A 15849-nucleotide genomic window follows, 5' to 3' on the forward strand; every position below is an offset into this window, starting at 1 on the left:
TGTCCCAGTATGAAGTAACACAAAAAATGATTAAGGGGTAAACCCTTCTAATTTGGTCAATTTAAAAAAAAAAAGATCTGCCTTTAATTTTTGCCTTTAGAAGTAGTATACCAATACATGTAATACTATTAACATGATGTTATGATAGTTTATATATAGGTTCTCTTTCAGAGAAAGAGTTATTTTGATAAGTTTCAAATAGGAGCACCATATATTGGTGCTACAGATGTGTTGAATTTCTTTTAAGGATGTTGGCTACCCTTGTTTTTTACGTTTTGTCAGGTATTCAGAATCCCCTGATTTTATCCATATTACTAAGTGTCCTTTAAAAAATTTGCCCACAAACCCCTACTTTTCTTTTCAAATTTTTATTACATATAGTTTAAATAGCCATATTTGAAAATCTTATAAAATCTTTGTTATTTTTTCATAGTTTTTGAAAGAAAAAAGGTGCCAATGTTAAATGTATGAAAAATCTAGAGAGAATCCCTTCCCGCTAAATTGTCAAAGTCTTATATCTTGAAAACAAGCACACAGACCTTTCATTTTTTTCTGCTTCTTTAGTTCCTTTGTTCATATACTTTCAATTTATAACAGTCTTTTAGAAATCTTGTTATTTTGAAACAGAGTAGCGAACATCCTTCAACAAAATTTTTTGATAATTTAGAATAGCTCTTATAATCAATGATCAGTTGGAATTCTTTTTTATAAGCAAAGATCACAGAATTTCTTGTTATTAGGTTTCCACATTCGTTTTTAGATAGACATGGAAATCGAAGAAAAAACAAATGGCTTATCTTTATTTTTTGTCGAGTAAAATGTTGCAGAAGAGAGACAAAGCAATCCAACATTCTGGAGTCTTGGTCAGCATCAGTATTAAAGTTTAGTCTGTAGTTAAAGTTTTTTTAGACATCAATAACTTTGTCAAACCTTCATGGAATTTTTATGAAATTTGGACAGAAGCTTTGTTATGACAAAAAGAGAGTGTATCTAGGGCAAAATTTTGAAATATTTTTTTTTCAGTTTTTCGTATTTTTCTGATAAATGGAGTTATTTTTGCAGTTAACATTTATATACAGTCTAAGGTTAAAGTATTTCAGTCACCAATAACTTAATCAAAATTTCATGGAAATTTACATAAATTGAGCAGAAGCTTTTTTCATATTAGAAAGAAAGACAGTATCTAAAGCAAAATTATGAAAATGTTTTTTTTTCTTCAGTTTCCCGTAGTTTACTGAGGACTAATTTTTTTTTGCAATTTACATGTTGATAGTCTGGTCTTGGTAACAATTACTTTGGCAGAAGCGTTTTTTATGATTATAAAAGCAAAATTTTTAAAATATATTATTTTAATTTTTCAGTATGTACGTCACTGATAGATGGATTACATTTTTGCAGTACATTGTATTAACATTTATGTACATGCAGTATGGGATTAAATTTTTTTACATGATAATTTATTTAACCTTCATGAGTTTTTATGAAACTTCGACGACATTTATCTTAAATGATAAAGAAAAAAGTTTGATCTTTTAAAATAATTTCCATATTTAACTAATAAATGGACTTACTTTTTACAGTCATCATCCCACCTTAGTGCAATTTTAAGCGAGACACAAATTTTAATAAAAAAAAAATAAAAAAATCGTTAAAGTTTAATTAATATAAGTCCATATAAGTGTTATTTTATAATGTTTCAACTTACAATTTTACTTTATGTAAGCATTATGGTTAATTATTACCTATTATTTTGAAATGTTTTTGAATTTTATGTTCTTGAGTGATATTTTCTTTAGTTTTAAATGATAAATTTCATAACTAAATAAAAAAAATTTAAATTTTATGCTCAAAATTTTTCAAAGGCATCACAATTTTATTTCCTCTGGGAAAAGAATTATTTGTATCGTTTGTGATTTAAGATGCATTTTATTGCATGTTTGAATTGTCACTGTTTAATATTTTGCAATTTGTCCCCATTATGAGGTGCAAAGGAGATAAATAATGAGTAATTTCTAAGGATTGGAATTTTAAAACAAAGTAGGAATAACTATTGGGAAATTCCAACTGTCAAAATACATTAAAAATTTACAGAATTTAATGAAATTTAAGGAACATCAAAGTTAAAGAGAAATATCACTTTCAAACTTGAAATATTATTTGAATTTTTTTGTGAGAAGTTTACTTAAAAGGTTTTCAGATAAGGCCAAAATTGGAATTTTTTTAATAGTGCTTGCAATTATAACATCTCTGAAACTTATAATCTTTGATTAAAAACCTTATATTATAATAGTATTTATTAAAAATGCAACAGGCACAAAATCTCTGAAAGGAGAAGAGTTCCAAAAAATAGAAAAAGTAGTTGTATAATTGTACAAAAAAAATGTGCAGAAACTTCTATTTAAATTAGAAATTTGATATATTGAGTTACAATTCTTTTAATGCAAAACTAAATGAATTTGTCTCATGGAAGATTTTGAATTTTGGTACTGCAGGAGGAACAGAATTGTAGGGTTTTGCTAATTGTTGAAGGCCATACGGTGACCTATAGTTTTTAACTTCTATGTCATTTGGCCTTTGGTGGAGAGTTGTCTCATTGGCAATCATACCACATCTTCTTATTTTTATATCTATATTAAAATTTGGTATCTCAAGTCTGTTGTTGATTTAAAAAGCAATCAAATGTTGGTTAAATGTAAAAGTTCAATATAAAATATCTGTATCTATACACCTAATTGTATCATAGGTCAAATTTATTTGTTCAGTGTATGTTCACTGGTGTAATTATGTCCTTTGATTGAGTTAAGCCATTTCAGTTGATATTTTATAGTGTGTCTTTCTTTGTTGTGATGTTACACTATTGTTTCAGAAAAAGGTTGAAGGTGTGGTACCATTAAAACGTTTAAACCCGCTGCAATTGTTTGCATCTGTCCTAAGTCAGGAATCTGATGTTCAGTAGTGGTCGTTTGTTGATGTGGTTCATAAGTGTTTCTCGTTTTTTATAAAGATTAGACCGTTGGTTTTCCCGTATGAATGGTTTTACACTAGTAATTTTTGGTGCCCTTTATAGCTTGCTGTTCGGTGTAAGCCAAGGCTCCGTGTTGAAGACCGTACGTTGACCTATAATGGTTTACTTTTATAAATTTTGACTTGGATGGAGAGTTGTCTCATTGGCACTCATACCACATCTTCTTATATCTATACACCTAATTACTCTTTGTCTGCCATTACTGGACATCACATAGGTTCCTGTAAAACTGACTCCTGCAAGTTCTCAGATCAAGTGTCGCAGATTGTAAAATAGAGATAAGGTCTATTGATTATAGTGCCTATAGAATGTTTTAAAAGAGATTGCTTTGCTTTGCAGTATCATCATGCCAAAAACATATTGTTAGACTTGGACCTGATTGAAACATGTATAGAATGACAAATCCTTTTATAATTGACATAATATTTATGAAAAGGAGGAGATGTGGTATGATTGTCAGTGAGACAATTATTCAGCAGAGTCCAAATGATGTGAATGTATGCAACTATAGGTCACTATACAGCCTTCAACAACGAGCAAAACCTGTACCGTCTATATATATAGTCAGCTTTAAATAAAAGGCTGGACACGATAAAATGTAAAACAATTTGAATGAAAAAATCAAGGCCCTGAATTATAACAAAAACAATAAACAAAAAAACAAATATTACAGACAGCAACCAATGACAGGATCCTGACTTGGTCTAGTCATCAAATAAAAAATGTCAACCACAACCATTGAATGACAGGCTCCTGACTTGGGATAGTCATCTAATAAAAAATGTTGACGACAACCACTGAATGACAGGCTCCTGACTTGGGATAGTTATCAAATAAAAAATGTTGACGACAACCACTGAATGACAGGCTCCTGACTTGGGATAGTTATCAAATAAAAAATGTTGACGACAACCACTGAATGACAGGCTCCTGACTTGGGATAGTTATCAAAAAAAAAAATGTCAGCGACAACCATTGAATGACAGGCTCCTGACTTGGGATAGTCATCTAATAAAAAATGTCGACGACAACCACTGAATGACAGGCTCCTGACTTGGGATAGTCATCAAAAAAAAAAATGTCAGCGACAACCATTGAATGACAGGCTCCTGACTTCGATTAGTCATCAAATAAAAAATGTTGAAGACAACCGCTGAATGACAAGCTCGGACTGACGGGATAGTCATCATATAAAAAATGTTGATTGCATCTTAATAGTTTTCATTGACAAAGTCATTTAACCTATATTAATTTATCTTTATACCTTTGCATTTATTTTTAGTACTGTTTGTCTTGTGATGCTCTACTTCAAACTATCTTCTTCAATCTCCAATAAACTATTATCATTAAACCATAAGATTTAGTTCAAACGATGGTTTTTCAATAGTTTACATCTTGATAAAATTTTATGATGATGTGACATCTTCTTCACAATGCTAGATATTTACCTCATTTCTCCCCAACACCTAGATTGTGATCATTCAGCTATGAAATCAAGGTCAAACTATACTTTTTTTGACATGAATTATGAATTTGTATTCATTGATAAAGTTTCATATTATATCGCTCATGCTGCATACCAAAATTTTCTTAATCTGTAACCATAAGCAATGACTATCAGACATTTAGATAAACATCGACCATGACTGGATAAAAATGTATGCTCCTCACTGTGGTTTTGCAGGCAGGACTTTTAAACATAAAGGTCTTGCATTTATGTATGATGGAATCATGGTTAAATTATTATGAATACTAATGCTATGGTTGTGATTTTGATGGGAGAATGTCCTATAATTTGAGGGGGTAAATCCAAATAAAACCTTCTGAAATGGTTTGTTAAATTTGCTACAGTAAAATCAAGAGTTAATGTCAGGAAGTATAAAAATGAAGTACTGATATTTGTTAATTATGTCTATTAAATTATTTAACAGTTTTCATTGAAACAAAAGATAAATAAGAAGATGTGGTATGAGTGCCAATGAGAGAACTATCCATCTAAGTCACAATGTGTAAAAAGTAAACAATTATAGGTCAAAGTACGGCCTTCAAAAAGCCAGTACAAGCTGCATCATTTTAATAAAACCTGATGGTGAAGAATTATTTGAACAAATTGATCTATAGTAGTTAGAACAATTTGCACAACCATTATAATAGTTATACATATATTGAACCATGACATAATGATATCAATAAAAAGCATCATTGGCTTTTATCCTTTTGTAAAGAAGAAAAAAAAATATTATGCAATGAAATAGGTTGGAAAAAATTTTATAATCATCTAAAGTAAAAATAGAACAATTAGATACTGTCATAATCAGATAGAATATGTTCTTGAGTTCATTCTACTGGGCAAAATATGCTTTGTCATCAGAATAATGTCGCCTAGTGCTGCTTTATGTAGCAAAGCAATTAAATCTTCTGTTTGACATATATATATTATTACCTTATGGAAATGCTAGTTAAACTGGAATCATTTCTTGCTAACTTAACTATTAGTATTGTCTTTAATATGGAGAATGTGCCAAGTATTAAAGAGTTCCCAATCCTCAGTTTTTGCAGTGGAGGTATTTTTTTGCCTTGAGATTTTCGATTGATTGGAAAAGGTGAACTTGATTTGTTGTCAGTAACTTGTCTGGTTTTCCTTGGACAAATTGGTACGTGTAACATTATACAGAAAGTGGCATTAAACAATTTCAAACTGGTTTTCCGACTCAAACTAAATAATTATTTTTACTGCTGCAAGTATTTCACTTACTTTTCTTCATCATTCTCTATAAATAAAAAAATGGGAATTTATTAGATATATTAAATATTAAACTATCTAATCCCCTCTTCCTATGGGGTTTAAAACGTATTTTGGTAGGTGAAACAGATAAAATGAAGCTCAGGCCTAGTTAACCATGTTTTTGATTAATTGTATTCATGGTTATTCCACATAAAACAAATTGTGCCCTTGCGTTGCACTAAACGATTGTATAATCTTATAAAGAGTATTCATACGAGAAAATTTTTTTCTTGAAATTTAATGATATCTTGCTGCTAAGTTTTTAGTTGTGTTTTGGGAGCAGTATAAAATAACACTCTTATAATTGAGGAAATATTTGATAATTTTTTTTAAACTATCAATAATATTAGTAATAATTTTATGGGAAACTGCAGAATTATGAAGGAGATTATTGTTAGAAAAAATAAAATTGCCATAAAATTTAGCATTATAACAAAGCACTTGTCAATCTCTTTTAAGCAATCACTGAATAAGTCGGTTAGAAGTCGAACAATTAGCAAGGTTTTGAAATTTTTATATTTTGATTTAAAAGAATTGCTCTTTTTTTCTGTGGAATTGCCGCTTTTCTCAAATTTGGAGAAATCTTATGATAAGTTTGTTGTAAAATTCTGGGTTTTTACTTGTTTTGATTGCTGCTTTATAATAAGTGGTGATAAAACATTATAACACCTTTGTAAATAGCGAGGTCATCAACTGATAAGATATTAAAATTATGAATGATAATGAAATAATACATCGTTTTTTGTTTTTTTTTAAATGGCTGTGCAATTTTTTCAATGTCATAAGTGCGAATTATTATATATCTTTTATTTTCTTTTATGATAATTTCTAAGTGGAATAAAATATCATGAAAAAAAAATCATTTATTAACATAGGTGTTAAATTCAATGACGTTGTATGTCAGTTATTTTTTTTTTTGTAAAGTACATATTGATTCCATCTAGATCTTTTTTTTATGTCTCACACATTCATAAATAGTTGATAATTTGTTATGCTTCTGGAAAAAGAAATACAAATATCAATATAAAGGTCTTTCAGTGATCTTTAGTTTTTGGCTTACTAGTCTACTTCTCTGGTGGATAGCTGTCTCATTGGTTATCATACCAGATCTTCTTATTAAGTCTCCCAAACGAAGTTTGGGAAGACTTATTGTTTTTGCTCAGTTCTTATTATTATTATTATTATTCTTCTTCCTCTTCCTCTTCCTCTTCCTCTTCCGCCGCTTTTAAATTTGAACTTGTCCGCACCCGTTCTCCAAAACCGCTTGTCAGATTAACTTAGGTTTTCACAATATGTTAGACTAACATGTCTAGTGGTGCAATCAGGGTTTTGTTTGTGCAATGGGGTTTATAAAGGGGTACTTTGAGGGGCAAAAAGAAAAGAGGGTTTTACTATAGAACCCTATGGGATTTTATTTTTTTAAATTTTCAAATGATTATAAATTGAAAACCGTTTGTGATAGACACAATCTTTTTAATTGAAAATGTTCTAAATGATAAAACCCATTAAATGAAATTCAGGGTTAGTCCCCAGGGGTCATCCCCACCCCCTGCCATATAAGAAAGTTCTAATACCTTGTAAGTGGTCAAGATCCCCACCCCTAAACCATATATATTCTGGTTTGTCATGCTTAGATGGTTTGAATGATATACAGGGTTAGTCCCCAGGGGTCATCCCGACCCCCTGCCATTTGAGAAAGTTCTAATATCTTGAAAATGGTCGAGATCCCCACCCCTAAACCATATATATTCTGGTTTGTCATGCTAAGATGGTTTGAATGATATACAGGGTTAGTCCCCAGGGGTCATCCCGACCCCCTGCCATTTGAGAAAGTTCTAATATCTTGTAAATGGTCGAGATCCCCACCCCTAAACCATATATATTCTGGTTTGTCATGATAAAGCACATGAAATGAAATACAGGGTTAGTCCCCAGGGGTCACCCCCACCCCATGCCATTTAAGAAAGTTCTAATATCTTGTAAGTGGTCAAGATCCCCACCCCTAAACCATATATATTCTGGTTTGTCATGCTAAGATGGTTTGAATGATGTACAGGGTTAGTCCCCAGGGGTCATCCCGACCCCCTGCCATTTGAGAAAGTTCTAATATCTTGTAAATGGTCGAGATCCCCACCCCTAAACCATATATATTCTGGTTTGTCATGATAAAGCACATCAAATGAAATACAGGGTTAGTCCCCAGGGGTCATCCCGACCCCCTGCCATTTGAGAAAGTTCTAATATCTAGTAAATGGTCGAGATCCCCACCCTAAACCATATATATTCTGGTTTGTCATGATAAAGCACATCAAATGAAATGCAGGGTTAGTCCTCAGGGGTCACCCCCACCCCCTGCCATTTAAGAAAGTTCTAATGTAAGTGGTTAAGATCCCCACCCCTAAACCATATATATTCTGGTTTGTCATGCTATGATGGTTTGAATGATATACAGGGTTAGTCCCCAGGGGTCATCCCGACCCCCTGCCATTTGAGAAAGTTCTAATATCTTGTAAATGGTCGAGATCCCCACCCCTAAACCATATATATTCTGGTTTGTCATGATAAAGCACATCAAATGAAATACAGGGTTAGTCCCCAGGGGTCACCCCACCCCCTGCCATTTAAGAAAGTTCTAATTTCTTGTAAGTGGTCAAGATCCCCATCCCTAAACCATATATATTCTGGTTTGTCATGCGAAGATGGTTTGAATGATATACAGGGTTAGTCCCAGGGGTCACCCCCAGCCCCTTCTATTTAAGAAAGTTCTAATATCTTGTAAGTGGTCAAGATCCCCACCCCTAAACCATATATATTCTGGTTTGTCATACCAAGATGGTTTGAATGATATACAGGGTTAGTCCCCAGGGGTCACCCCCACCCCCTGCTATTTAAGAAAGTTCTAATATCTTGTAAGTGGTCAAGATCCCCACCCCTAAACCATATATATTCTGGTTTGTCATACCAAGATGGTTTGAATGATATACAGGGTTAGTCCCCAGGGGTCATCCCGACCTCCTTCCATTTGAGAAAGTTCTAATATCTTGTAAATGGTCGAGATCCCCACCCCTAAACCATATATATTCCTGTTCATCATGTCTCGAACATTTGAATGACGTATACGGTCAGTCCCCACTGGGTTCCACCAACCCCCAATGTTCTAATATCTTGTAAATGGTCGAGATCCCCACCCCTAGACCATATATATTCCTGTTCGTCGTTTCTCAAACATTTGAATGATGTATAGGGTCAGTCTCCAGGGGTTCCCCCCACCACCAATGTTCTAGTATCTTGTAAATGGTCGAGATCCCCACCCCTAAACCATACATATTCTGGTTTGTCATGCCAAGATGATTTGAATGATATACAGGGTTAGTCCCCAGGCATCACTAATGCATTAACTTTACTGGACCAAACCAATTTTCACTGGACTTTGTCCAATGTCAGGCGACACTGGGAATTACGAATTATGGGAGCTTCGTTTGGGAGACTTCGTAACAGCATCCTGTTACAATCATTTCTTGTTTATATATGAACTTCAAGGTATATTCTAAAATCAGTGACCATATAAACTGACTAGTTTTGTGATGAAATATCTGATGATCCTCTCTAGAATCCTTGGATATTGTCTCTTAGCCTAGGTACAAACTAGATTGACTGTCTTGCTGGTAGTCTTAACCAGGTACAAGCTAGTTAAATTATCTTAATCCTAACTTGAGGTACGTATAAGCTAGTTAAATTGTCTTAATCCTGAATATGTACAACCTAGTTTGACTGTCTCAATCTTGACTAAAGGTACAACCTAGCTTGACTGTCTTAATCTTGACTTAAGGTACAACCTAGCTTAACTGTCTTAATCCTGACTTAAGGTACAACCTAGCTTAACTGTCTTAATCCTGACTAGTTACAAGCTAGCTTGACTGTCTTAATCTTGACTTATGGTACAAGCTAGCTTGACTGTCTTAATCTTGACTTATGGTACAAGCTAGCGTGACTGTCTTAATCCTGAATAGGTACAAGCTAGTTTAACTGTCTTAATCCTGATTAGGTATAATCTAATCTATTGACTGTACTAATCCTGACTAGGTACAAACTAGCTTGACAGTTTAACTGTCTTAATCCTGACTAGGTACAACCTAGCTTGACAGTTTAACTGTCTTAATCCTGACTAGGTACACCCTAGCTTGACTGCCTTAATCCTGCCTTAGAACAATGTAAATTGGAAAAATGCATTATTACCACTTTCACACACACTCTATACAAAAGTTGAGATAAAAATATAAAAAACTAAGAGTTTAATCTATATTTCAATTTTAATGTTGAGGAGTTTCACAATTTCATTTAAAGTTTTGAAACACATTAAAATTAAAAGTAAGAAATTAAACCCAAAAAAAATGTTAAAAAAAGATATTAAAATCATGTATTATGGCTTTATTGCTCAATTTATATGTATTAAATGGATTTTGTTCTATGAATATCAATAAAAAGGCTTAATTGTGTATGTTTAATGGAGAATATATGATTTTTAAGTCTTTTTTATTTTAAGATAAGTATTATGTGCAGCAAAAACATGAAAAATGAATTTTTGATTACTTATCACAATATGTTGTTTTTATGACAGAAATGTAAATGAATTGTAACATCTGTCTTAAAATTATTGATTTTTTTCTTTCCCATATTTAACAAATGCACATGCATTTAAAGAATAAGTTTGTTTTAAATCTTAAGCATTGATTCCTTCAAATATTTTATTTATAAGAATACATTAGTTTGATATTAATTATATTCATGTGGAGTCCAGTATTCCTGTAAGAATGAATAGGCCTCACAGTATTCCTGTAAGAATAGATAGGCCTCACAGTATTCCTGTAAGAATGAATAGAACTCACAGTATTCCTGTAAGAATGAATAGGACTCACAGTATTCCTGTAAGAATGAATAGTTCTCAAAGTACTTCTGCAAGAATGAATAGGCTTCACAGTATTCCTGTAAGAATGAATAGGCCTCACAGTATTCCTGTAAGAATGAATAGTTCTCACAGTATTCCTGTAAGAATGAATAGTTCCCACAGTACTCCTGTAAGAATGAATAGGCCTCACAGTATTCCTGTAAGAACGAATCTCACAGTATTCCTGTAAGAATGAATAAGCCATTAATTTAATGCAACCACCCAACTTGCACTAAAAATAATTATGAAAATATGAAAAAGTCAAACTTTAAATTGTTACAGGGGCAGTTTCATCTACAAGGACTGAGATAAATTGAAATAGAATTGGTAAACATATACATATAGTATTGGTTGTAAATTACTGGGGGTTATTAGAAAAAAAGGACATCTTGCTTGTTAGCCCCCCAAGGGTGACTGGGGAATAGAAGTATGGTCACCATTGGTCTTCCTCCGACCGGCAGTAAAACCCGTGCTAAAGTGGGGCGTCCGTTTGGCTGTGCGGGATGTATAAATTTGCAGCCACGTCCGGTCAGAATGGGGACGTTAAATTCGATACCTCCTGTAAAGAGAGTGCCACGCTCTTTGCACGTTAAGAACCCTTGCAACAACTCTTTGAGGGGTCCGTAGGTGACCTGTTGCAAGGCTAAATTTCTGTCCCTATCCAATATACCCTCATTTCCCGTGGCAGTCTAAATTTCTCCGACCCTAATCCCTTAATCTATTACAGAACCTACCTATTGTATTTTTTGTGAACTTGTTCTCGTCCTGAATATGCATGAAATATTTGCCACTGGACGTTAAGCAACCAACAATCAATCAATCTTGCTTGTTACCTAGTATTATATCAAAGGGATTAGTTACTCACATATAATCTTCTTTGAAGACAATTGATTGTCTTGGAAGCATATAGTATTTGTAAAACATGGAATGAAGTACATCATAGTACACCTTTTGGATAATAGATATGGTCAACACTTTACTTGGTCCAGTTTTCCTCCAAAATTCTTGTTGATATCTGTCCTCTTATTGTTATGATTATAAATACTTGCCATGCAATGAATGATATAAATACTTGCCATGCAATGAATGATACAAATTCTTGTCATGCAATGAATGATATAAATTCTTGCCATGCAATGAGTGATACACATTCTTACCATGCAATAAATGATATGAATTCTTGCCATGCAATGAATGGGACAAATTCTTGCCATGCAATGAATGATACAAATTCATGCCATGCAATGAATGATACAAATTCTTGCCAAGCAATGAATGATATAAATTCTTGCCATGCAATGAATGATACAAATTCTTGCCATGCAATAAATGATATAAATTATACAAATTATACAATAATGATATAAAATATTAAATATGATATAATATCAATCCACCATTTTCTACATAAGAAAATGCCTGTACCAAGTCAGGAATATGACAGTTGTTATTCATTTGTTTGATGTGTTTGAGCTTTTGATTTTGCCATTTGATTAGGGACTTTCCTTTTTAAATTTTCCTTGGAGTTCAGTATTTTTGTGATTTTTCATGCCATGCAATGAATGATACAAATTCTTGCCATGCAGTGAATGATACAAATTCTTGCCATGCAATGAATGATACAAATTCTTGCCATGCAATGAATAATATAAATTGTTGCCATGCAATGAATGATATACATTCTAATAAGACTTCACCAGATTTATGAGCAGTTGATTACCATTAAGTGTACACCTCTCTGAGCTTGATCCTGTTATAAGATAAGAGCTATTTTCTCTAATTCTCTCTGCTTTTCAACCGACTATGACCAGTTTAATATATTTTTGATGAACCACATGTTAATTACATTTGTCAGGTGGGAATTTCTGCCATGGTCATTTGAAAATTGAACACTGGTGATTTCCATTTAATCATTAGAGAAACAGTTTCTACTGTTTTAATCCTGTAGAATACAATATTTACCCACTGTAGGTATTTTAGTAGTGCAAGATTGAACATAAATGGCTTTTTTGGTTAAGCACTGTTGTAGGGCAGACATTTGTGGTTAAGCGCCGTTTAAGTATAGAATGTTTTCCTATATTATCTATGTAAAACATTTTTGAAAATAAAATTATTTTACCTACAAACTGACCTTAGTCTTATCTGCAACAGAGTGGGTATGTAATGGATGATACACCATATTTTTATGCCCCTGCTGTAGGCGACAGAGGAATTAAGTGTTACCCTTGACCGTCTGTCTTTCTGTCCTTCCATCTTTCTGTTTGTCGGTCCAATTTTCGTTGCAAAGCTTGAGCAGGGCATTTTAGTCCTCAGACACATTCTTCTTTTATTTTGGCCCAGTGTACTTTGTTTGTAACCATACTTTGGCTTTATCAACTCAGTTTTTACAATAAAATTAGATTTAATCAAAAAGCGCTTCAGCATTGCATTTAATACTTTACTTGTTTTCTCTCTTTATAGGAAATATCAATTCCGAAATGACGAATCATGAACCACCTGGAGTTTTACGTCATGGGAGTACTGGTAGCACAGGCAGTTTCCGTAGCAACTCTGGAAGCCTTAGCAGTCCGTCTACACCAACTAATACACCATTAGTTGTACCACAGCCAGTGAAACCCAATAATATCAACCATAAACCTGGCAAAACTTATCAGTGTAAAATGTGCGACCAGGTAATTATGATTTCATGGTATCCTTAATGATAAAGACCTGTTTCATGATTTCAATTTTAATGTGGAAAATAATATTATAGGAAGAGGAGTTGATGGAATGATTGTTTGTTTTAAAATTTCAGTTGGCAGTAGGTACCGTAAAACACTTACAGTTTATTCCACCTTGACAAATTCTGAAATGAATACATTCGGTGATGATTGATTATTAACTCTTTATTGGTCTTTCCATTAGGGCTTCAGTGGTCAAGTCGTGTTGAATAAGATGGTCTACATTTATCATAATCCTACTGCTCAGTTTTTCCGTGATTTTTTAATCACAGATTTGTGACATAAGAGCAGAAATTATCAATGATGTCACCATGTGAGAGCAGAACTTATCCAGTCGGAAAATCAAGTAAAAATTGCTTAAGGGAGGCCAAAAAATTTACCAGTCAATTATAGTACAGTCAAACCTGGGTAAACCGGACCCTGAATAAACCGGATTCCTGTCTATTCCGGTCAAAAATTAAAGTCCCAATATTTTCCCTTCATAACCTTTGCAAAAATACCCTCTATAAACCGGACCCTGTGTATTCCGAATTCCGATCTCATTAGCAAGTCCCATTACACTTAATTGCATTATTAAATACCTGTCAAAACCGGTCTGTTTAATTTATTTAACTGTACATCATGATAAAGTATTGATCGATGTCAATCAACACGAATTTGTTTACACAAGAGGGTCCTTACGGGTATTAAACTAGTGAGGCGTTGAACCGTGAACTTATTGTAGTGAACTGTTTTTATAAACAATATTAAGCGGTCATTAAAATATTTAGTTCAAACAAGAATGGAGACTTTATGTACGCCTAAAAAGAGAAAAAAAGATTTTGATAACAATCTTAATACACCGTCGCCGAAAAGGTCTCGCAAAGAACTTACATTGAAACTAAAGTACGATCTTATAACGGAATATGAAAAAACACCTAAGCCAACGCAAAAAGATCTTGCATTACAGTTTGGGATTGGCAAAACAACTGTTTCAGACATTTTAAAGAGAAGTGGTGAATATAAAACGATTTACGAGGACAAAACAACATCTGCAAGAAAACGACATGATACTGGAAGTAAATACGGAGAGCTAAATGACTTAGTGTTTCAGTGGTTCAACCAAGCCAGAGCAAAAAACATTCCGTTAAGTGGGCCAATTATTCAGGAAAAGGCATTAGAATTGGCAGAAACCCTGGATTTAACTGATTTTAAGGCATCAAATGGGTGGTTAGAAAGCTGGCGGTCAAAATTTTCGATTGGCTTTTTTAAAGTTTGCGGTGAAAGTGCCGATGTCGATCAAAGTGTAGTGGACGATTTTAAATCTAAACTGGAAAATATTGTCGGGGATTACACACCTGAAAATGTGTTTAATGCAGATGAAACGTGTTTATTCTTTAAGGCATTACCGGACAAAACACTTGGCCAAAAAGGGGAAGCATGCAAAGGTGGAAAATTAGCTAAGGAAAGAATAACAGTGATGCTAGCATGCAGTAGCACAGGAGAAAAGTTACCGCCGTTAGTGATTGGCAAGGCAAAGAAACCCAGATGTTTTAAAAACATTAACGTTAACAATTTGCCTGTCATTTGGCAATCCAGTAAAAAAGCGTGGATGACAACTTACATCTTTACCGAATGGATACAGCAGATTAATAAGAAAATGAAATCTAAAAAGAGTAAAATATTATTGTTCCTTGACAATGCAACATTGCATTCTGATTCAGTTACTGATGTAGTAGAGAACATTGCATTATAAAAATCCGACGTACATGCCTCCACTTCCGGTAAATCAGAAAACCTGAATAAACCGACCCACTGTCCAAACCGGCCCATTTTCTTAGTCCCATAGCCGGCTGGTTTATACAGGTTTTACTGTATGTTTAACAAATTATTCAGTTTTCTGTCAATAAATGTTAAAAAATACCAGCTGTTCAACACTGTGAAAAGCTTTTTGGCTAATTAACTTCACTTGCTGATTTTGGGCTGATATTTTACAATACATGTACCAATGTGCAAAACTACCTAAACATCACTCTAGCATATCAGGGGTACTATTGGGGATTGATACTTGTTGTAAGTCATTTGTAATAAATTAAAATTTGCACTTAATCTGTCATTTATACAAGGTTGGAAATAGGCAAGGTGCATTCTATCTGTAACTTATATAAGTTGATAGGAGTCAAGGTGCACTCGATCTGTAATTTATATCAGGCTGAATGATTGGCACAATAAGTTATCTCCCTTCCAAAAACTCTCCCTTGTGGTAGAAAAGTCCTACAATAATTGGTTATGGAATAAAAAAAAAAATGTTATTTTGATTGAATCAGAATGTTTTTGATGATTTCAAGCTTTTTTGATTTAAGAGATTTTTCTGTGTTCTCTGGTCTACTGGCTT

The 15849-nt window shown here is 33.3% G+C and overlaps 1 protein-coding gene across 9 annotated transcripts in view; it reads left to right on the forward strand.

The window, feature by feature from the left end:
• The window catches only part of LOC127720077 (zinc finger protein rotund-like), a 180253-nt gene that overhangs the window by 146326 nt on the left and 18078 nt on the right, over positions 1 to 15849 (forward strand). For all 9 annotated transcript variants that reach the window (XM_052226477.1, XM_052226478.1, XM_052226475.1 and 6 more), the window contains one exon: positions 13216 to 13427. In XM_052226477.1, the coding sequence (XP_052082437.1) occupies positions 13216 to 13427 (212 nt within the window). The remainder of the gene's footprint in view (positions 1 to 13215; positions 13428 to 15849) is intronic.

The sequence above is a fragment of the Mytilus californianus genome, unplaced genomic scaffold, assembly GCF_021869535.1.
Source record: "Mytilus californianus isolate M0D057914Y unplaced genomic scaffold, xbMytCali1.0.p SCAF_11, whole genome shotgun sequence".
NCBI classification, from domain to species: domain Eukaryota; kingdom Metazoa; phylum Mollusca; class Bivalvia; order Mytilida; family Mytilidae; genus Mytilus; species Mytilus californianus.